At 39.7% G+C, this 23,557-nt stretch overlaps 1 protein-coding gene across 1 annotated transcript in view; it reads left to right on the plus strand.

Moving 5' to 3' along the window:
• LOC103231036 (quinone oxidoreductase-like protein 2) overlaps nt 1-23,557 on the plus strand; it is a 49,234-nt gene that overhangs the window by 23,231 nt on the left and 2,446 nt on the right. Inside the window, exons 6-8 of the mRNA XM_037986214.2 lie at nt 746-889; nt 1,730-1,813; nt 9,562-9,819. Of these exons, the coding sequence (XP_037842142.2) occupies nt 746-871 (126 nt within the window). The 3' untranslated portion in view covers nt 872-889; nt 1,730-1,813; nt 9,562-9,819. The remainder of the gene's footprint in view (nt 1-745; nt 890-1,729; nt 1,814-9,561; nt 9,820-23,557) is intronic.

The raw sequence follows: 23,557 nt of genomic DNA on the forward strand, positions 1-23,557 counted from the left end.
TGGTTGAAGATGTTTTTTCTCCTGTGTTTTTCTTTAATTTCCACCTATCCCTCGTTCCTGTCTTCCCCTCTCCTTCTTTTTCTTTGTGTTTATTTAGTCATGTCTTGTTTCTCAGCTAAGCACTTCATTTTTTCAAATATTAAACTCCTTGTCTTCATTTATGTGACACTTTGCACAGAGCTTTGTTTGCGTTGAGTGTTTTAATGAAGAACAACATTTTGTTTTCTGAGTCCTTGAGCTGGCTGTTCATTTGGACTAGGTAGTTTTGGTAGAAAAACTGGTTTTGGGCATTGAGCTGGATGTAATGGGCTACTCCTGGACACAAAGCTTGTGAAAGAGATAGCCCTGGGAATGGAGCCAGCCAGGGTAGTCTAGTATGGTTGTGCAGGGTGTGAATGGTGCCCCCTCATGGTGGACAGTACACAATTGACCCCCCCCCCAGCTTTACTGAGGTAAAACTGACATATTAGACCATTCACCCATCACAGTACCGTGATCTGTGTTCGGTTCTCTACCTGTTGGCTCCTTCCTGAGCCAGATGCTAGCCTTGGGGTTTTGAAGTCTGATGCATTCAAGTCCTGAAATCTGCTGTAGCTTGCTTAGTTTTGACTTCCACTGGGCTTGGTTATGGGCAGGTGTTTCCCTTTGCCAATCAGTCACTGAATCAAATCCCAATATTTACTGAGCAGCCTTTATGACTAGGTACATACACTCAATCCGTAAGTCACTATTATCTCTTTTATAGGACCTGTGGCAGATTCCAGAAAAGGTCTCCCTACAAGAAGCTGCTGTCCTCCCTATAACTTATGGCACTGCAATTTTTGCTCTTGAGCATCGGGCCCATTCCCAGCCTGGGTTAAGGACTGTGTAGGTGACAGAAGGCTAGAAGGTACCCATCTCTTGGTTTCAGAAGTGTCCAACAAGGCCGTGCCCCACCTCTTCCCTTCCTTTCCCTTCCTTTTGGCTGATGACAGGCCAAAGGGAGGTAGCCACTTGAGATTGGGGTTTTTTGACTGTGAGGACATCCCTCTGTCTGATAGGAAATGATAGACTGTGAACTTGGCCAGTGTGAATTGGAGAAATACCTCTCTCAAATGTGACCACTCTGGAGATCTCATAAAAAATACTAAAGTGTGAGAGTTGGTTTATTGAAGCCCATTTCACTCTGAGTTTATTAGAGGCCCATGGTATTTGTTTCTGTGAGGCCTTGTTGAGTGTGCCAGATGGGACATTTCAGAAGAAAAGGTGCTAAAGTTTGATTCTTTACCTGGAGCATCCATACTGCTTCTTGATCTGTTTAGAGAGCTGAGACCCAGAATTGCTTCAGAGAGCTGGGTTTAGTTGAGTTGTGGCTCAACTCATCTTGTAACATGCTCATCACCTTGTAACATTGGGCAGTATCTAATATGAGAAGGATTTTAAGATAGAATTTCTGAAGAATAAATTGGAGTAGTAGCTCAAAGGAAAGGTTGCCACTGATATGAGGGAGAGGCTACCTAGAGAGATTTAGGAATCTTTTTCCTAGCAAGTCTTCAAAACTGAACCAAATTAACGCTAATCTAGAAGTCACATCTGTAAGCTTACAGGGTAGAGAACAGATGTATACGAAGGTTTGAATGAAACAACCTCTAACATTCTTCCTTTAAAATGTTCTGTTTCTATTTGTGAAATCATATTATTGGTTGACTTTTGAAGGTTTCTGAAGTAGCATTCATCTTTCGTTGCACAGAGAAATTGAAATTGTTTTAGTGATGGCAGCAGCTGGAACCACAGGCCTTGCGGTGATGTGACAACAAATGTTCTTCAGGCCAAGGTATTTGTATGTTAAAGTCACTATTTAAAAAAATCCTAACTCCAGTTTTCAAGCACATATTTATTCAAACAATATATTCATTCATTGATTAAAAACCACGTGCAAGGCATTGGGGATATAAAGTAACCCAGAGCAGGGTCTTGCCATCTATTCGCTTACAGACTAGGGAGGGGGCCTAGAAGCAAATCACTCATCCTTCCAGCTACTAGACCCTGGCAAGGACTGACCCACTTCATGCCTTCTGCACATGCTATTTTCTCTACCTGTAATGCTCAGAGCTGTCGTTCAGATTTAAACTCAAATGTCACTTTTTCAGGGAAGTATTCTCTGTCCCTCAGTCTAGGTGAGTCCTCTCTCCCTCCTCTGTATATGTGATTTCATAACACCCTCTACTTCTCTTTCATAATACATAGCTCAGGGTGTGGTTATTTGTGTCATTATCGGGTTATTGTCTCCCTCTTACTGGACTGTAATCCCCATAAAGGCAGTGACAGTGTCTCTTTGGTTCATCCCTGTAGTCCTGCACCTAGCATGGTACCTAGAACATAGTAGGCCCTCAAGAACTATTTCTTAAATGAATGAATTAATGAATAAAATAATGAAAAAAGACTTAGGTCTCTTCAGAAGTATCTTTCTGAGGCTGTGAGTGTTGGAAAAGGGGGATTTCTTAGAGAAGGTAGACATTTAAGCTTACTTTTAAATAATTGGTAGCTGTTGAATAGAGGAAGAAGGGAAATGAAGGCCATTTTAGTGGTGGGAAGACTTATTAGAAGATAGAGAACTAGGAACTAGCATGGTGCATTCAGAGAATTGCAAATAGCATCTTTGGAGCCAAGGACCTGGGGGGAAATAGTGGAAGGTGACTCTAGAGAGGAAGGCAGAGATAAGATCACGAGGGGCCTTGTGTGGGGCTGAAAAATTTGAACATTTATTGGAAGCTATTGAGAGCAGTTGAGGATTTAAAGTAGGGAAGTGACATGATATTTTTGCATTTGGAAAAGTTCACTCTGGTAGCCATGGGAATAAGGGATAGGGGAAAGGTCAAGGGTAGTCTGGAAGCAACAGGACAGGCTCTTGGAGCAATCCAAGCCAGGATTAGGATAGGCTACCTGAACCAAGGCAGTGGAAGCAATGCATTGAGAGATACTGAAGTGGAAAAAAAGAGAGAATTTGGTACCTGGAGAGCATCCTGCTCTAGTCAAAAGAACAAGGACTTTAAAGTTAGCCTGATGTAGGTTCAGATTCCAGCTCTGCCTCCAGCTTAATATCGTCAGTTTTCTCACTTGTAAAAGAAATGCTTTCTCCATGGAGTTGTTGTGGGAATATTGAGATTACACGTGCAGTGCCTATTAGAGGGCGGGGCATGTCAGTAAGAATCTCTTTAAAAAGAATCCTGTTATTATTAGACATTGAGTGGGAAGGAGCAAACTAAGTTAACTCGAGGAGTTGCCATCTTACTGAGATTGAGAACACAGGCAGGAATAGTGAGTTGGGTTTTCTCTGTGTTGAATGTGAGGTTCCTGTGGAGCACGCAATCGGATAGCCAGAGGGCAGCTAGGTATATAGGTCTGGAGATAATTGGATTGGTCTGGAATTCCTTTAGGGGACATCTCTCCTTTCTCATATTAAGTTCCATTTGGGAAGGACTTGTGAGTTCTGAAAGTAATCAGAGATACCAGGAGGCTCCTCAAGTGATATGAACACATTTCATGTTAAAAGGATTGGCTTTTAGCTCCTGTTTGGGGGAGAGACTGTAATTGGTTTTATTGTCTAGAGCTATTGGTTATTTAACATTTCGAGAAAGATAAAATTGTACAAATTGTTTTAAATAGTTATAAATTGTTATAAATAGTAGAGAGAAAAGCTCACTTTAATTAATATGTTAAAATTAACTTAATCTGTTTTTTCTTGAACAGCAATAATGGTTTTAAACAAAAGCAAGCAAAAATAGAAATGTTACCATGCCACCTATGTGGAACAGGTCATGTTGATTACACCCTGAATCCACAGCATTTCATATTGCTTCCAAAGTGCCTCCACAGCAATTATCTTACCCTTGATCCTCACAAAGCCCCTGAGAGATGGGTAGTGTAAGTGTTTATTATCCCTATTTCACAGATCAAGAAAGCGAGGCACCAAGAGAGAAAATGGTTCACTGCAGGTCTCATGGAGATCTAGGGAGAATCTTGGGATTCAGTTCAGGTGCCTGACCCTAGAGCAGTGTCTGCCCACTGTGGCACTGTGTGCTAATAGCCCTCAGGGAACTGTGACTATTTCAGGGTTCCACCAGGGAATGTTTGAGGGAAGCATTCAGTTTCAAATAGTTATGAGTAAGTTTGGAATGTTTTAAGGGCACCAGTGTTCTTGGAGTATTTCATTGCAAATTCACTTTGAGGCTAAAGGGCTTGGGCTGGTGGGTGCTGCCCCGTGGTGAGGCATGTCTAGGCAATGCTTGAGTGTTTGCAGCTTTTCTGGAGACTTCCAAACCCCAAACTTCCCCATAGTATTGCTCACCACCATCTATGCCATCTGTTTCAGGCTTTAGGTATGGCTTTCTGCTAGGGTGATGGAGTGGAAAAGCATGGGCTTTGGAGTAACGCAGCAGTGGGCTTGAGTAGTTGTTCTAACACCTGCTACCTGGACGACCCTGGTTGATTGCTTTAGCCCTTTGAGTCTATGTCTCTGTCTGTAAACTGGGAGTAATTATATCTCCTCAATAATGTTCTTCTCAGGCTCAAATAGAATAAATGATTGCATGGTGTTACAGTGGCTTCAGTTTATCTAACACTTTGTTTTCCAAGTGCTTTATATACAGTGTCCCATTTAATTCTTTTTCCTTTATTTCTCTTTAGCCTGGAGTTTTTTTTTTTTTTTTTAAACAGAGTCTTGCTCTGTCACCCAGGCTGGAATGCAGTGGCACGATCTCGGCTCACTACAACCTCCACCTCCCAGGTTCAAGCAATTTTTCTGCCTCAGCCTCCCGAGTAGCTGGGACTACAGGTGCATGCCACCACACCCAGCTAATTTTTTTATTTTTAGTAGAGATGGGGTTTCACGATATTGGCCAGGCTGGTCTTGAACTCCTGACCTTGTGATCTACCCACCTTGGCCTCTCAAAGTACTGGGATTACAGGCGTGAGCCACTGCACCCAACCCCTGATTTTTTTTTTTTTTTTTTTTTTTTTGAGATAGAGTCTCGCTCTGTCGCCCAGGCTGGAGTGCAATGGCACATCTCGGCTCACTGCAGCCTCCACTTCCCAGGTTCAAGTGATTCTCCTGCCTCAGCCTCCCGAGTAACTAAGTAGCTGGGACTACAGGCGCGTGCCACCACTCCCAGCTAATTTTTGTATTTTTAGTAGAGATGGGGGATTCACCATATTGTCTAGGCTGGTCTTGAACTCCCGACCTTGTGATCTGCCCACCTGGGCCTCCCAAAGTGCTGGGATTATAGGCATGAGCCATCGTGCCCAGCCTCCGATAATTTTTTAAATGTCTTACTTTACTGATGAGGTAACTGAAACCTTGAGAAGCTGGCAGGTAGTATGGAGGTTAAATGCATGGACTCTGGAGATGAATTACTTGGGTTTGCGCCCCAGCTCTGTCTCCCATTTGCTGTGCGACCTTCCTTGGGCAACAAGTTACTTAACTTCTTCTGCCTCAGTTTCTTCATCTATAAAACAAGGATAATAATACTGTATATTTAATTGGGCTATTATTATTAAATGAGTTATTCATATATGTAAAACGTTTAGAATGTTAACTGGCAAATAGTAACAAAATGTATTAATTCTTACTAAGTATTTTGCCTAGGTTAACACAGCTAGTGAGTGGCAAAGCCAGGATTTGGACTAAGGTCTCTCTAACCTCAAGATCTTTCTATTGAATCATGTTTTACCCTCTAGGAAGTCTTTCCTGATCCTCTAGATTTAGGTTGGGTACCTCTTGTTTACATTTCTGGGCCCCTCTTTATTTCCCCCATCACTCTGATGTATCTTGCTTTCTTGGCTCTAAAGGATCCATCTTGTGTCCTTACTGCTTGATTCATAGTAGATGCTCAATAAATGGTGGTTTTCATTTGCATTTGAGAAGACTTTCTGAGTGTTTCTTGAACCACCTTCTAGCTATCCCTGTTAGGGTTCCAGGATTACTAGAAATGTGGACCTCATGGCTAGTGGGGCTTGGAGGGGCCAGTGAGATTGTCTGTGTGTTGGGCCTGATGTGTGGGCTCAAGGCCAATGCCAGGGCAGCAAGGTCACAATGATTTCCTTGAGTAGCACCCTTTGGCTGGAGATGGGGTAGGTGGGGTACCCCTTTCTTGGGACATGTTCTGGATAATCAGGTATCTTGTGTTCTTGATGCGGGTAACATAGCTGCTGCTGGAAGTGACGAGAAGTGCAAGGTGGCGGTGCAGAGGGGTGCGCAGTCCAGCGTGAACTACAGTTAGAGCAGGCTGAAGGAGGCAGTGAGGAAGCTGGTGGACTAGGGCGGGGTGAATGTGGCCATCGACATGGTGGGAGGAGACATCTGCCTGAAGGCTGTCCTCAGGTACGTGATGGTCTGTCTAGAGTGGACTAGAGCTGAAACCTTTCCTGATCTCTGCCTTCCTTCTGGCCTTGCTTCTCTCTCATCTTTGCTGTTCACTTCTCCTGTAGGCATCAGCATCAACGAGAACAGCGAGTGGGTGGGTGAAAAGGAATAGAAGCAGAGAAAATCAGGAAATGCTTATATATAGCAAAAACAAAATACCCAACTGGAAAATATCCAAAAAAATGACTGCAGACTCTCTAGTTGGCAATGCCAAATGCTTTAGAAATTATTCATGTGTTAAATACAGCTATGCCAGTTCCCACTAACAACTTTATATCCATGTCTGTGGGGAATTCTTGCAGAGGGCATTGTTCAACTGTTAGAATTACTGGGGTGGCAGTTCCCTTTTCCCCGGGTCACTGTGGACCAAGGTACAGGCTCTTCTGATCTTACTGCTTTCTGAAGCAGCCAGCAGCGTAGGTAATTCCTTGACTTGTTTTATTTAAAAAATATCACTGGAGATTTAGTAGGAGTGTTGTATCACACCAATTCCCATTCCATTTTCAACCAAGGATTCTGGAGTACTCTGATAGCGTTGGTTTCATTTCTTATGTCATCCTGGCAAGCATAATTTTGTAGTTTATCTCTTTATCTCAGTTTCAGGTAGAAGTCGCAGAAGCAGAGACAGTAGCCTACCCACAAAAGAGATCCAGTTGGTTCTCTAGCCCCTGAGCTGGGTGGCAGGCAGTCTATATGTTTGCTCACCTCTGCACCGTGCCTGGTGCTGTGCTTAGAGAAGAAGCAAAGGAAGGAGTGTGTAGTCCAAGTGGAAAGCCAGGATAGACAGCTGGTAAAACTCGCTCATCTCTTACCTTCCTCCTTGCCTTCTGGATAATTGCGTTTTAGCAATAGCTTCTCATTGCCCTTCTAAAGAAGAAAAGCAAAAAACAAAAGCCAAACAAATATACACATATTTTATATACAAGGTGTTTGCAAAAGTTGTTTCTGTAACTCATTGCTTAGCAATAGTACTGTAGGGGACTTTTCATACTGGGCTGCAGAATACTTATGAATTTTTGTAGATTATTTAAAATTCTCTAAAGAGGCACATGTGTTAAAGGAATCCTAAAGTAAGTCTTTGTATGAAGCAAATGGTCCTTCCCTCATTAAAGTGTATGTCTTCTTATTCCTGCTTCCTAAGTTCATAATCTTCAAACTGAGTTGTCTCAGTACAACTCAGACATTTGGAAACAAATGGAATGACATTTGTTTATATGCCTAATTTTCTTCCACAAAGTGGTTGAGGTAGTTAAATAGATAGTCTTGATTCTCTCTCTTTTTTTTTTTTTCTGAGACAAGGTCTTACTCTGTTGCACAGGCTGGAGCACAGTGGTGCAATCATGGCTGCATGGCTCACTGCAGCCTTTACATCCTGGGCTCAAGCAGTCCTCCTGCCTCAGCCTCCTGAGTAGCTGGGTGTATTAGTCTGTTCTTACACTGCTAATAAAGACATACCTGAGACTGGGTAATTTATAAAGGAAAAAGGTTTAATTGACTCACAGTTCAGCATGGCTGGGGAGGCCTTAGGAAACGCACAATCATGGTGGAAGGGGAAGCAAACATGTCCTTCTTCACATGGCAGCAGCAAGGAGAAGTGCTGGGGAAAAGCCCCTTATAAAACCATCAGATCTTTGGAGAAGCTACTCACTATCATGAGAACAGCATGAGGGTAAATGTCTCCATGAGTAAATTACCTCCCACTGGGTCCCTTCCACGACATGTGGGGATTATGGGAACTACAATTCAAGATGAGATTTGGATGGGGACACAGCCAAACCATATCACTGGGACTACAGGCATGTGCCACAATGCCTGGCTAATATTTTTATATTTTGTAGAGACAAGGTCTCACTATGTTGCCGAGGCTGGTCTTGACCTCCTGGGCTCAAGTGATCCTCTTGCCTTGGCCTCCAAAGGTGCTTGGATTATAAATTTAAGCCACGGCACCTGGCTCAACAGCCTTGATTCTAAAGTGGGCCCTCTTATAAAATTATCTAGTTCCTTTGGTTCCCTAATACATTGCTTATGGTATTTATAACATATGGCATATAAAATGGCATATATGGCATTTTTTTTTTTTAACTGAGAAGCCCAAAGTAATAAATGATAATTCACTCCTGCCACTTTGTAAGGTCAAGAGGAGTGCCCAGCTGTGGATATAATACATGTTGGTTTTTTAAATGTTGGTAAAATATACTATAACCTAATATTTATCATTTTAATGATTTGTAAGTATGCAATTCACTGGCATTAAATACAGTCATAATGTTGCATAATCATCCCCAACAAAACTCTATACTTGTTAAACATTAGCTACTTCTTTTCCCTTCCCCATCCTCTGGTAACCTCTGTCCTACTTTCTGTCTCTGTGAATTAATGTACATTGCTCTTTTTTTCATTCTCCTTTTTTTTTTTATTGTGGTAAAAAACAGATAACATAAAATTTACCATCTTAACCATTTTCAAGTGTGCAGTTCCGTAGTGTTAATTATATTCACATTGTTGTGTGACAGATCTCAAGAACTTTTTCATCTTGTAAACCTGAAACTCTATAGCCATTAAACAACAACTCTCCTTTCCTCCCTTTCCCTAGCCCTTGGTAACCACCATTCACTTTCTGTTTCTATGAGTTGACTGCTTTAGATACCTCATGTAAGTGGAATCATACAGTAATTTGTCTTTTTGTGTTTGGCTTATTTCACTTAGCATAATGTTCCCAAGGATCATCTATGTTATTGCATGTGATAGGATTTCCTTCCTTTTTAGGGCAGAATAGTATTTCATTGTATGTATATACCACATTTTGTTTCTCATTTGTCTGTTGATGGACACTTGGGTTGCTTCTACCTCTTGGTTGCTGTGAATAGTGCTGCTGTGAATATGGCTGTGCAAACATCTCTTTGAGACCATGCTTTTAATTCTTTTCGATATATATCAGAAGTGGAATTGCTGAAGCTATTTTTAAGTTTTTGAGGAACCTTCGTACTGTTTTCTGTAGTAGTTGCACTATTTTATAATCCCACCAACGGTGCACAGGGGCTTACAGTTCTTCACAGCCTCGCCATTTGTCACTTGTTGTTTTACGAGACTAGCCTTCTTAATGGGTGTGAAATGTATGCTGCTTTTTTATAATTTCTTTTTCTTCTTCTCTTTCTCCTCAGCGTGGCATGGGAGGGCAGGATTGTGGTGGTGGGATTTGCTGGAGGAAACATTGCTTCTGTACCAGCCAAGCTTCTGCTCCTGAAGAATGTCTCTGCCGTGGGCCTGTACCGTGATTGATACAAAGAAATGAACTTGCCTGTCTTCTCTAAGAGCCTATCTTCAGTGCTTCAGTACTGTCAGCAAGGGCACATCCAACCATATGTCGGAATGGTTTCCAAGCTGGAGGAGGTGAGACACACTTAAGGGATGTGATGCAGGTGAGGCCAGGAAATAATTTGTGCAAGCTACTGGGCAGTTTATCTCTGGATGCTCTAAATCCCTTTTTTAATAAAAGGAAAAGATGAAAATGCGACACAGAATAGTGGGATTGCACAGGTGTCAGGGTCACAGGATTTTTCCCAGCCTTTGGGTTGTATGGCTGTAGACTCAGGCCCAATGTGAATCTGAATCCGTGAAGGCCACATGAAGCCGAAATTTGAGGGCTCTGTCTGCATCACTGCTCCCTCAGATAGAGGAAAGTTATGCTTCTTTAGAAAATGATTTACACAGGTTGACATGAACTTTGAACTCTACAACATACAAGCCTAAGAAGAAAGTGCTTGGCTTGACCTTTGGTTTTAAAATATAGATGCTTTAAAGCACAACCAGATGATCTAAGTTGGAGTTCTGTGAGGAGAACACTAAATCATGCCTGGCATCATAAGACTATAATTCATCCATTAGTCACTGTAGTTAATTTTGTTGGCTATTCACTCCCTTTTTTCATTCCCCCCAATCTCATTAATGTGGCTTAAACTTCCTCCAAAGTGTAATTGTGAGCATGCATATGCAATATAGTTGTAAATGTGAATCTGTTAGGCATTCACTGTGAAGTCTATTATTTTTTTGACTTAATTTGTTTTAATGTTCAAAAAACTGTCGTGGTAACTCTTGTCAGCCATAGATGGAGGTGATATTTTGTTCAAATGCAGATCAGTGGAGCCCAAGCTGTTGGTGCCAGACTTCATTGCTAACCAGCCTTCCGTGGTTGTTTCTTCCTGTGAGGAGACACATTCTTTTCAAACATGGCTATTTTCTTTCTCTGTTTAGTATGTAAGTCAGGAAGATGGTGTTCAATGGTGAAGAGAACCTGACTGGCCAGTAGAAAACTGGTTGGATGCCAGTCACAGCTTCATCCCTCCAGCCATGTCATTTTGTGGAAGTCCCCTTGCTTTTCTGACTTTAGTTTCTGCCTCTCTAAATAAGCAGGAGGATGTGATGAGTGGTTTTTAGACTGTGCTGCAGGAACCACAGCAGGGAAGCGGGGCTAGGGCAGCAGGTGTTGATGTGAGCTGCCTAGGCTGTGGGACCCCATCGCTGCTGGGGTTTGAGTAGCTGCACATTTTAACTACTTTTCTCAAACTTTTAAGAAAAGGTCTTGTGGCTTAAAAACTTGAAAATCCCAAGTTCTGGGTCCCCTTCCATCCTGTGGCTTTTATCATGTGACTTCTAACCTGAGGCTATACCTGTTGATAAGGGATAAGGAGAAGTAGGCATACAGAAGTGGAGATAAGTATCCATTTGAACTGTCTCTTCTCTCTCAACGTCTTTTAGGTGCTGTTTAGGCAGGAAGGAAAGCCAGAAGTGGATTATTGTTTTAATTATCCCCGTTGAAATTCTCTCTCCTCTGTAAACATGAATTGACTATGTAATTACTAACCACCTGTCAGCTTCCATTTGCCCTTCTCCTTTCCATTGAGGGCTCTGCATGTGGGATTTACAGAGTTGTTCTCACTCTGCTGCCCTTGGTGTAATCAAGTGGATCTGTAGGCCATGCTCCCTAACACATTTCAAGCATCTCATTTGTATACCATCCATTTACCATGTCTTCTTTTTCTGTTTCTTTCAATATGCAAACCATTTAGAGGATTCGTAATAGGAATGACAGCTCATGTACATTAGATGCTTACTGTGGGTCAAGAACTATGCTAAACACTTTACATGCATTATCTCCTTTAACCTTCACAACAACCCTTTGAGGTATGCCAACTTGATTATATTTTACAGATGAAAGAATCAGGACTTATAGAGGCTAGGAGCCCTGCCCAGTGATACGTAGGAAGTAAATCTAGTCTTGGTCCATCTGATGCCAGAATCTGGGCTCCTTATGACTGTGTCAAACTCCCTCCTCAAATAAGCCAAGAAGTCACTTCCAAGAAGCCTTATTCTATAGGATGCAGTTTATCTATTTATCATAGAATTATCTGTGTGAAAGACATTATTTTAACTATGTTATAGTTATACTCTTATATTTTCCTGAGCAGTACCAGGATTTATATATTTTGTTCTTTTGTTCTTTTGAAAATGAAGATGGTTAAATGAATATATAATTAATTTCACTGAAGCCTGGGTAAGAAAAATATTAAATGAGTAAATCAGTAAACATGTAAATTAGTTAACATACGGGAAAAAATTGTTTGTCAGGACCTGTTTGGGTTTGGAAAATGACCACTGTACTGTATATAGAGAAAATATAAACTAAAAAGCACTAGTATTTCTGACTGGCTTGCATTTTCTCCTGAATGTGTGTGCTTGCAGATTTAACCTTGATAGTTGATACTAATATGACCACAAACTTTGCACCATAGATTTTTGAGTAGGCACAGGGTATGAACTTCTGTAGGACTCTGCTTCTCCTTTATTTACCTGTGATTACTTCTTTAATGCCTGTCTTTCCCATACAGCATAAACTCTGTACAAGCAGGGCCATGTGCTGTCTGCACCTCTATATCTCCAGCTTCTGGCAGGCGCTCACATGCCTGTTAAATGACTGTGAGTGTGGGGCTCTGGGCTCAGACCAACAGCATTCGGACGCTGGCTGTGGGCAAATTACACATCTTTGTGCCTTAGTTTTCTCAGCTGTAACAGGGACAGTAATATACCCTACCTCCTAGGGTGATTATGAGGATTAAGTAACATGATACATGTAAAAGCACATAATGGATATGGTAACTTTTAAAAAGCATAATATATTTCCATGATAAAATATGGAGTTGAGCTTTTTTCAGTTCCCCTCAACTATAACACTTTCGCTTTGATGTCTCAGAGGGAAAGATTATAAGACAGTCTTTAGATTTTGAATTCTACCTAGAATGTATTATTTTCTGAAGGATGATGTCTGTGTTGTGGTGAGTGGATCACGAATTGGTCCTGTGATCTGTCCAGAGGAGGGCATTATTTTGATGTGCAGTGTGTTTTCTGTAGGAAGCTGTCCCTGAATGTGTCAGTCTGACATGGTATTTAACCACACAGATCTGAACTTATTTATTATTTAAAGGTCAGGTGAGATCATCACATGAACAGATGGACAGAAATTGTTAATGGATAGAAATTGCTTGAAATTTTCTCAGTGTATCTGTGGCATATTCTTAAAAATGAAACTACTCTTTTAGTTTAGAAGGTCTATTAGTTATAGCCCATTGTTCTAGACCCAGTTTGTGGAACGCCTCGTATCTGCTGGCCCCACCTGCCCCAGGCCTTGGCCACTTGTCATGCTTTTCCAGTGATGACTCCTATAGCTCATCCTACAATTCATATAGCCCAGACTACTGTCCCTAGGATACATCTCCTAACATCGTTGATTGCCTTGTGCTTTCCTGGGTTGGGAGCTGATCCTAGAGGCAAGGCCGCCATTGTGTTCATCATACAGGAGTGTCTGCAGCTCCGGTATGGAGGTTTGATCCAAATGGACCTGTTGAAGCTTCTGGCTTCCCCAGAAACTATGCAGGGTCTGGGCAATGCAGTCCAGAAGTACGGGTATTTCATTCCATTGGGCAAGCTTTTCACTGGGAGGAATGAAAGGAGATAAATTGTTTGCCTTTTCTTCTCCCTGTTGACTGTTTCATATGGCTGCTTTATTTATTTATTTATTTATTTATTTATTTATTTATTTGAGATGGAGTTTCATTCTTGTTGCTCAGGGTGGAGTGCAGTGGCACGATCTCGGTCACTGCAACCTCTGCCTCCCGGGTTCAAGTGATTCTCCTGCCTCAGCCTCCCGAGTAACTGGGATTATAGGCACCTGCCACCACTCATGGCTAATTTTGTATTTTTAGTAGAGTTGGGGTTTCACCATGTTGGTCAGGGTGGTCTCAAACTCCTGACCTCAGGTGATCCACCTGCCTCAGCCTCCCAAAGTGTTGGGACAATAGGCATGAGCCACTCCACCCAGACTTTTTTCTTTTTTTTTCTTTTTCTTTTCTTTTCTTTCTTTCTTTCTTTCTTTCTTTCTTTCTTTCTTTCTTTCTTTTTTTTTAATAACCATTGCCACTATCCAATGGCTTCTCTATAGCGGTCCCATGTGAAAAACAGCCAACTACATGTCCCCCTGAAGCTACAACCAATTCAAAATCAGTAACACAATGCCCTGTAGTTTCTCTCCTTCTTTCCTTCGTTTGCTTTATTTTTTCTGTTACCCTTGCCTCCCTGGGATTGCAACCCTCTGACGCATTAGGGCATAACTTTTGATTAGGTTCTATTTTCTAAGGGCTCATGCTGATCAACTTCAAAAATTTATTTATTTTTATGTTTAGTACCGCATTGTCTGACTTTTTTTTTTAAAAAGTTAAGTTTGTTGAGATATAATTTACATATAATAAAATTCACGCTTTTTAGGTGTACAGTTCTCTGAGTTTTGACAAACCTACACGGCATGTAGCTACCCCACTACAGTCAAGATGTAAGAACATTTCTGTCACCCCCAAAAGTTCCCTTATGTGCCTTGTAATCAGTCTCCTTTTCCTGCTCCATGGCTACTGGTAGTCACTGACCTGTTTTCTTCCCACTTAATTTTTCCTTTTCCAGAGTGTCATATAAATGAAATCATACAGCATATAGCCTTTTGAGTTTGATTTCTTTCTCTTTGCGTAATGCTTCTGAGGTGCACCATGTTGCTGCACGTGTCGGTAGTCCATTCCTTTTTATTGCTGAGTAGTATTTCATTGTATGGATGTACCACAGTCTTTTTCATTCACCAGTATGCAGACATTCAATTATTTTCAGTTTTTGGTGATTATGAATATATCTTCTATAAACATTCATGACAGGTATAGACATATGGTTTTATATATTTTAGGACTGAGATTTCTAGGTTATATGCTAAATGTATGTTTAACTTAAGACAATTTACACAGATGTGTAATTGGTTTTACTTTTCTCCTCATTCTCCATTGTTGCCTAGATAACATCATGAAGCAAGAATGATATAAGGCAAGGACTGAATTGTGGCTGCTTCTGAATGATAACTTTAAAATAAATCTGTGCAGAATTCTAAAAAAGAACAAATGTTGATACCCCTTCAAAAAGAGGCAGCTTCGATTATATCAGCAGCTCTTTATTTCTCGAGTATTCAGAAACAATTCTGTTTCAGTTTCTATATTCTGTGATTTTGAAGAGAAGGCTGTTGTTACTATATTTCTATCAAAGCCCGTATCACACAGGTTTTCCATTTTTTTGGCTGTATTCTGGATTAGAAACTGGTGCTCTGGCATACAAATGTGCCCAAAGGTGAGCTCTGTGTTTTAACATTTTGGGATTTTGCTTGTACTGGTTTGCTAGTACATGTTTAGCTTTTAATAAATTGGCAAACTGTCTTCCAAAGTGCTTGTGCCATTTTGCATTCCCTGTGTGTGAGAGTTCCAGTTGCTCTGCATCTGCCAAAACTTAATCTTGTCAGTTGTTACCTTGAATGTTAGCCATTTCATTAGGTTTGTAGTGGTATCTAAGATTTAGATAAACTTAGATCAATGATGTTATGAATATAATTCACCTATAACAACGTACTGCTAATGAAGTTTTTGCCTTTTAGAAACTATCCCAATTCTGTAGGCCAGGGTTGAACCTCCTTAAACCATAAGTCTCACAGGGCCTGAAAAAACAATAGCACAATGGAAAAAAAAAGTATCTAGGTAACAACTAACATGATGAATAGAACAGTACCTCACATCTCAATATTAACATTGAATGTAAATGGCCTAAATGCTCTACTTAAAAGACACAGAATGGCAGAATGGATAAAGAACCACCAATCAAATATTTGCTATCTTCAAGAGACTCACCTAACGCAAAAGGATTCATGTAAATTCAAGGTAAAGGGATGGAAAAAGATGTTTCACACAAATGGAAACCAAAAGCGTGCAGGAGTAGCTGTTCTTACAGACAAAACAGACTTTAAAGCAGCAACAGTTAAAAAAAAAATACAAAGAAGCACATTATATAGTGATAAAAGGATCAGTCCAACAATAAGATATTATAATCCTATAGTTATATGAATCTAAAACTGGAGCTTCCAGAGTTATAAAGCAATTACTACTAGACCTAAGAAATGAGATAGTGACACAATAATAGTGGGGGACTTCAATACTTCACTGACAGCACTAGACAGATCATCAGGACAGAAAGTCAACAAGGAAACAATGGACTTAAATTATACCCTAGAACAATTGGACTTAACAGATACTTACAGAAATTCTTCCCAGCAACTGTAGTATTCTATATTTTTCACATCAGCACATGGAACGTTCTCCAAGATAGACCATATGAAGACCACAAAACAAGTCTCAATAAATTTAAGAAAATCAAAATTGTATCAAGTATCTTCTTAGACCACAGTGGAATAAAACTGGAAATCAACATCAGAAAAAACCCTCAAAACTATACAAATACATGGAAATTAAATAATCTGCTCTTGAATGATTTTTGGGTTAACAATGAAATCAAGATGGAAGTTAAGAAATTCTTTGAAATGAACGATAATAGTGACACAACTTATCAAAACCTCTGGGATACAGCAAAAGTAGTGCTACGAGAAAAGTTCATAGCATTAAATGCCTACATGAAAAAGCATGAAAGAGCACAAATTGACAACATAATGTCACACCTCAAGGAACTAGAGAAACAAGAACAAACTAAACCAAAACCCAGAAGAAGAAAAGAAATAACAGAGATCAGAGTAGAGTCAAATGAAATTGAAACAACAACAACAACAACAACAACAACAACAAAATACAAAGGACAAATGAAACAAAAGCTGGTTCTTTGAAAAGATAAACAAAGTTGATAGATCATTGGTGAGATTAACCAAAGAAAGAAGAGAGAAAATCCAAATAAGCTCAATTTGAAATGAAACTGGAGATACTACAACTGATACCACATAAATACAAAAGATCATACAAGGCTACTACAAACACCTTTACGAGTACAAACTAGAAAATCTAGAGGAAATGGATAAATTCCTAGAAACATACAACCCTCCTAGATTAAATCAGGAAGAAATAGAAACCATGAACAGACCAATAACAAGCAGAGAGATTGAATCCGTAACAAAAAAATTTCCAACAACAACAAAAAAGGTCCAGGACCAGATAGATTCACAGCTGATTTCTACCAGACATTCAAAGAAGGATTGGTACCAATCCCACTGAAACCATTCCAAAAGATAGAGAAGGAGATAATGCTCCCTAAGTCATTCTATGAAGCCAATGTTGCCCTAATTCCCAAACCAGGAAAGGACATAACAAAAAAAGAAAACTACAGACCCATTTCCCTGATGAATATAGATGCAAAAATCCGTAACGAAATACTAGATAACCAAATCCAACAGCCCATCAAAAAAATAACATATGATCAAGTGGGTTTCATCCCAGGGATGCAGGGATGGTTTAACATATACAAGTCAATAAATATGGTACATCACATAAAAAAATTAAAAACTATATGATCATTTCAATAGGTGCAGAGAAAGCATTTGATAAAATCCAGCATCCTTTTATGATAAAAACCCTCAATAAAATAGGCATAGAAGGGACTTACCTCAAAGTAATAAAAGCCATATATGACAAACCCACTGCCAACATCATACTGAATGGGGAAAAGTTGAAAGCATTCCCCTTGAGAACTGGGACAAGACAAAGATGCTCACTTTCACCACTTCTATTTAACATAGTACTGGAAGTCCTAGAGCATCAGGTGAAAGGAAGAAATAAAGGTATCCAAATTGGAGAAGAGGAGGTCAAACTGTCGCCATTTGCTGGTATGATTGTATACCTAGAAACCCCTGAGACTCATCCAAAAAGCTCCCAGATCTAAGAAGTGAATTCAGTAAAGTCTCCGGATGCAAAATCATTATACACAAATCAGTAGCACTACTGTACACCAATAGCGACTAAGCTGAGAATCAAATCAAGAACGCAACGCTTTTTACAATAACCGCAAAAAACAAACCAAAAACCCCTCCCAAAAACCTAGGAATATACTTAACCAAGGAGGTGAAAGATCTCTACAAGGAAAACTGCAAAACACTGCTGAAAGAAATCATAGATAACACAAACAAATGGAAACACATCCCATGCTCATGGATGGGAACAATCAATATTGTGAAAATGACCATGCTGCCCAAAGCAATGTACAGAGTCAATGCAATTGCCATCCGAATACCAGCGTCATTCTTCACATAACTAGAAAAAACAATCCTAAAATTCATATGGAACCAAAAAAGAGCCCACATAGCCAAATCAATACTAAGCAAAAAGAACAGATCTGGAGGAATCACATTACTCAACTTCAAATTATACCACAAAGCCATAATTACCAAAACAGCATGCTACTGGTTTAAAAATAGGCATAGAGACCAATGGAACAGAATAGAGAATCCAGAAATAAAGCCCAATTCTTACAGCCAACTGCCCTTCAACAAATCACACAAAAACATAAATTGGGGAAAGGACACCCCATTCAATAAATGGTACTGGGAAAACTGGCAGGCACATGTAGAAGAAACAAACTGGATCCCCATCTCTTAGCTTATACAAAAATCAACTCAATAACTCAAGATGGATCAAAGACTTAAATCTAAGACCCGAAACCATAAAAATTCTAGAAGACAACATCAGAAAAACTCTTCTAGACATTGGCTTAGGCAAAGAATGCATGACTAAGACCCCAAAAGCAAATGCAACAAAAACGAAAAATAAATAGGTGGGACCTAATTAAGCTAGAAAGCTTCTGCACAGCAAAAGAAATAATCAGTAGAGTAAACAGACAACCCACAGAATGGGAGAAAATATTTGCAAACTATGCATCTGACAAAGGACTAGTATCCAGAATCTACAAGGAACTCAAATCAGCAAGAAAAAAAAACAAAAAACAATTCCATCAAAAGTGGAGGAAGGACATGAATAGACATTTCTCAAAAGGAGATATACAAACAGTCAACAAACTTGAAAAAATGCTCAACATCACTAATCGGGGAAGTGCAAATTAAAATCACAGTGAGATTCCATGTTAGTCCTGCAAGAATGGCCATAATTAAAAAGTTAAAAAACAATAGATGTTGGTGTGGATGTGGTGAAAAGGGAACACTTTTACACTGCTGGTGGGAATGTAAATTAGCATAACCATTATGGAAAACAGTATGGAGATTCCTTAAAGAACTAAAAGTAGAACTATCATTCAATCCAGCAATCCCACTACTGGGTATCTACCCAAAGGAAAACGAAGGAAAAGAAGTCATTATATGAAAAAGACATGTACACACGTTTATAGTGGCACAATTTGCAATTGCAAAGATATGGAACCCACCTAAGTGCCCAATGACCAACGAGTGGATAAAGAAAATGTGGTATATGTACACCATGGAATTCTACTCAGCCATAAAAAGAAACAAACAAACAAAAAAAATGCCTTTTGCAGCATCTTGGATGAAGCTGGAGGTCATTGTTCTAAATGAAGTAACTCAGGAATGGAAAATCAAATATCGTATGTTCTCACTTATCAGTGGGAGCTAAGCTATGAGGACTCAAAGGCATAAGAGTGATATTAATGAACTTTGGGGTCTCAGTGTGGGGGAAGATTTGGGGGATGGATAAAAGGCTACATATTGGGTACCATGTATACACTGCTGGGTGATGGGTACACTAAAATCTCAGAAATCACAACTAAGTAACTTATCCATGTAACCAAAAGCTACCTGTACTCCAAAAACTATTAGAAAAAAACCCAATCCCACTCATCTCAGATATATTCATTCATTCATGATTTTATTCACCAAACATTTACTGTATGTCAGTCAATAAAAAGTAAGATTTAGTCTTGCCCATGAGGAGTTTGTTTTTTAGTTGGGAAGATCTCAGGACAGTGCTGTGATGGGGGAGAGCCTGTTTCTAATGAATGCACACATCAATATGATATATTTAGAAAACTCTATGTTACTTTGGTTATTCCTGATTGATGAACTAGTTAAAAATTCCAACAGCAGAAACTTCATATCCTAAAACAAAAGCAATGTTTTTATCTTGCTGCAAATTCCAGGTTGCGTATCTCCAGAGACAAATTTAATTATGGCTTCATCCATCTGAAGGCAGAAAACCAGGGTGCTGGGAACAGCCTGTGTATCTATTATACCTAGGCATCAGTATTGTGCAGTCTTCCTCTCTGTAACACAGCCTGTAGAATCCAGGAGGAAAGCGTCCCTCAGCCATCTGAAGTAGCTATCAAAAGACTCTGGTCTAAAGCCATGCATTTTACTTTTTAGTTTCTCACTCACAGCCCTATCACTTTTATTAAACTTCCAGTCCTTAACACCACCGAGAGTCTGTTTTCCCAGCCCAGACAGAGACCACCAGGTAGAAAGGGACACAGTTGGGTTATTTTTAGAAGTAGCTACAGTTACAACAGAAGTGGCAACTGGACATGGAGAGGTGACAGAATATCGGAAAAACAGAAGGTAAAATAATGGATGTTCAAAATTTTGAAATGCTCAAGTCATGGAAAAAGAAGATGATGCTTTCCCCCAGTATTCTCTGTTACAGAAGTCACAGAAATATGTGATACATTTTAATAAAGACTTATATGCAAAATGATTAAAATTAGCTTGAGCATTTGAAGGGACAGCTTTCTTTTTATGTTAACATTTATTAGCAGAAGATCCTTGACTCCCTTAGGATGCCAGGTGAAAAGTATCACTAGCTTTAATAATATTTATTTTCTCATGTATTTTCTATTGTTGGGCTATGACACATCTCTGGGAACAAGTGACTTCTAACTGACAGGGAGAGTGATGCAGCTGTGAGTCACCTGGAAATGACTGACGGGGGGATGAGTGTTTCAAACATCTGTCTTAGACCTCTTCCACCTCCTCGTCGAGAGTCTCAATTTGCTTAGACGGGAAAGGTCTCTGTAAGGCACAGAGCTCTGAAAGACAGATGTTTTTGAAACCAGGAATCTCATGCGGCAGAGAGATTGCCATGATTGATTTGTTCTGTACTTCTTTTATTTTATTTATTTATTTATTTATTTATTTATTTATTTATTTTGGAGAATCTCAAATGGAAAGGGTTGATTAATCCTAATCTTCATTTCAAAGTACATTTTCATTGTTGGGCCATGGAAAGCTGATCTTTTGTTTTTACGTCTGTATATTTATGAATGTCTGTATTTACTCATTCCCTTTACCCTTATTTCCCACTGCCTCTCCCCACTTTTTCCTACCTTCTGAGCCAGTCTGTGATGAGTTGGATATGTATCTTTGGATTCACATTTCCTTGTAAAACAAATAGAGTTAATTTGTGTGTTAATTTCTTTTTAAGTTACATAAATGGTGTTATGCACTAGACCTTGTTCTGTTTCATGTAACTCACTCAGTGCTGTCTTTTAAAGATCCATCTGTGTTGCCGTTCCTGGATCCAGTTCATTGCTTCCCACTGCTACATCATGGTGCATGGTATGCATCCACCACAGTTTACAGATTCATTCTCTACCGATAAACTTTGAGGTTGACTTGGTGCCCTAGTCAAGTCATAATAATCAGTATGGCGGTAAACAGCCTTATTGCACAACCTTAGGGACTTGTGCAAAGGTCACTTTGGGGTTATTTTCCCAGGTGTAGATTGTTGGGTCATAGGATGGATGTGTACTTAATTTGACTGCCAGTTACTCTCCAGAATGACTCGACCAGTTTATGCCTCTATCAGCAGTACGTGAGAATTCTTGTTTATTTGTCACTCTGTTGATATGTCCAACATTCAGAATTTTGCCAAACTGATAAGGTGTAAAGTGGCATTTTACTATTTTAATTTGAATTTTCCTGATTTCTAATATATTTAAGTATCTCTTTATATATTTGGTATCCATTCAGGTTTCCAGTGCTTTGAATTGCAATTTAAGCTCTTTGTGTAGTTTCCTATTTGGCTTCCTGTCTTTGGGTTTTGTTCTTGTTTTTTGAGATGAGGTCTTGCTCTGTCACCTAGGCTGGAGTACAGTGGCACAATCATGGTCCACTGAAGCCTACCTCTGGGCCTCAAGCAGTCCTCCCAAATTCAAATGACTTCCCACCTCAGCCTCCTGAGTAGCTGGGACTATAGGCATGTGCCACCTTGCCTGACTGAGTAAAAAAAACTTTTTAATAGAGATGGGGTCTCCCTGTGTTGCCCAGGCTGGTCTCCAATTCCTGGGCTCAAGCGATCCTCCCAGCGTGGCCTCCTAAAATGCCGGGGTTATGGGTATGAATCACCACGCCTGGCCTTCCTGTCTTTTTCTTACTAAGTTGCAAACATTCCTTGTGTAATCTGTGACTCTCAAACTTTGATGTGCATACAAACCACCTGGGAATCTTGTTAAGTTTCAGATTATGATTCAACAAAGACAGGATGGGGCTCAAGCTTGTGCATTTCTTATAAGCTCCCAGATGATGTGGAAGACTGGGGTTCTTGAACCACCCTTTGAATAGCAAAGTGCTAGTTGTTAGTTTGAGACTTTGCAAAAGTCTCCTTCCACATTTGTCATGCTACTATCACTTTTGTCTAGATTTAATTGCTTTTTGTCTAGATTTAATTGCTTCACAGCTCTAAAAAAAATCCTCTGGGCTCCACATAGTCATCTTTACCCCCAGTCCCTGAATCCCTGGCAGCCACTGATCTTTTTACTGTCTCTACAGTTTTGCTTTTTCCCGAATGTCATATGGTTGGATTTAGACTGCATGTAGCCTTTTCACACTGGCTCCTTTCACTTAGAAATATGCACTTGAGGTTCCTCCACGTCTTTTCTTGGCTTGATAGATCATTTCTTCTTATCACAGAATGATATTTCATTGTATAGATGTACCACTGGTTGTTTTTCCATTCTCCTATTGAATGACATTTTGGTTGCTTCCAAGTTTTGGCAATTGTGAATAAAGGTGCTATAAACATTTATGTACAGGTTTTTATATGGACATAAGTTTTCAGATCATTTGGGTAAATACCTAGGAGTGAAATTGCTGGATTGTATGGTAAGGATATGTTTAGTTGTGTAAGAAACTGCTAAACTGTTTTCCAAAGTGGCTATACCATTTTGTATTCCCTCTAGCAGCAAATGGGAGTTTCTATTGTTCCACATCCTCACCAGCATTTACTGTTAGTGTTTTGGATTTTAGCCATTCTGGTCGGTATGTAGTGGTATCTCATTGTTGTTTTAATTTGCAATTCCCTAGTGACATATGATGTTGCGCATCTTTTTATATGCTTATTTGCCATCTGTATATCTTCTTTGGTGAAGTGTCTGTTCAGATCTTTTGCCTGCTTTTTATTGTTAAGTTTTAAAAATTCTGTGTATATTTTAGATACAAGTCCTTTATCAGATATGTGTTTGCAGAGATTTTTCTCCCAGACTGTGGCTTGTCTTTTTATTCTTTTAACAGTGTCTTTTGCAGAGCATAAGTTTTTAACTTTAATGAAGACTACTTACCCATTTTTTTTTTTTTTTTTTTTCATGGATTGTGCTTTTTTGGTGCTATATCTAAAAACGCATTGCTAAACCAAGGTGACCTAGATTTTTCCCTATATTTTCTTCTGGAAGTTTTATAGTTTTGCATTTTACATTTAAGGTCTATGATCCATTTTGAGGTGGTTTTTGTGAAGAGTGTAAGGTCTGTATCTAGATTCATATTTTTGCATGTGGCTATCCAGTTTTTCCAGCACCATTGGT

Source organism: Chlorocebus sabaeus, chromosome 25 (assembly GCF_047675955.1).
Source record: "Chlorocebus sabaeus isolate Y175 chromosome 25, mChlSab1.0.hap1, whole genome shotgun sequence".
In the NCBI taxonomy this organism is placed as follows: Eukaryota; Metazoa; Chordata; class Mammalia; order Primates; family Cercopithecidae; genus Chlorocebus; species Chlorocebus sabaeus.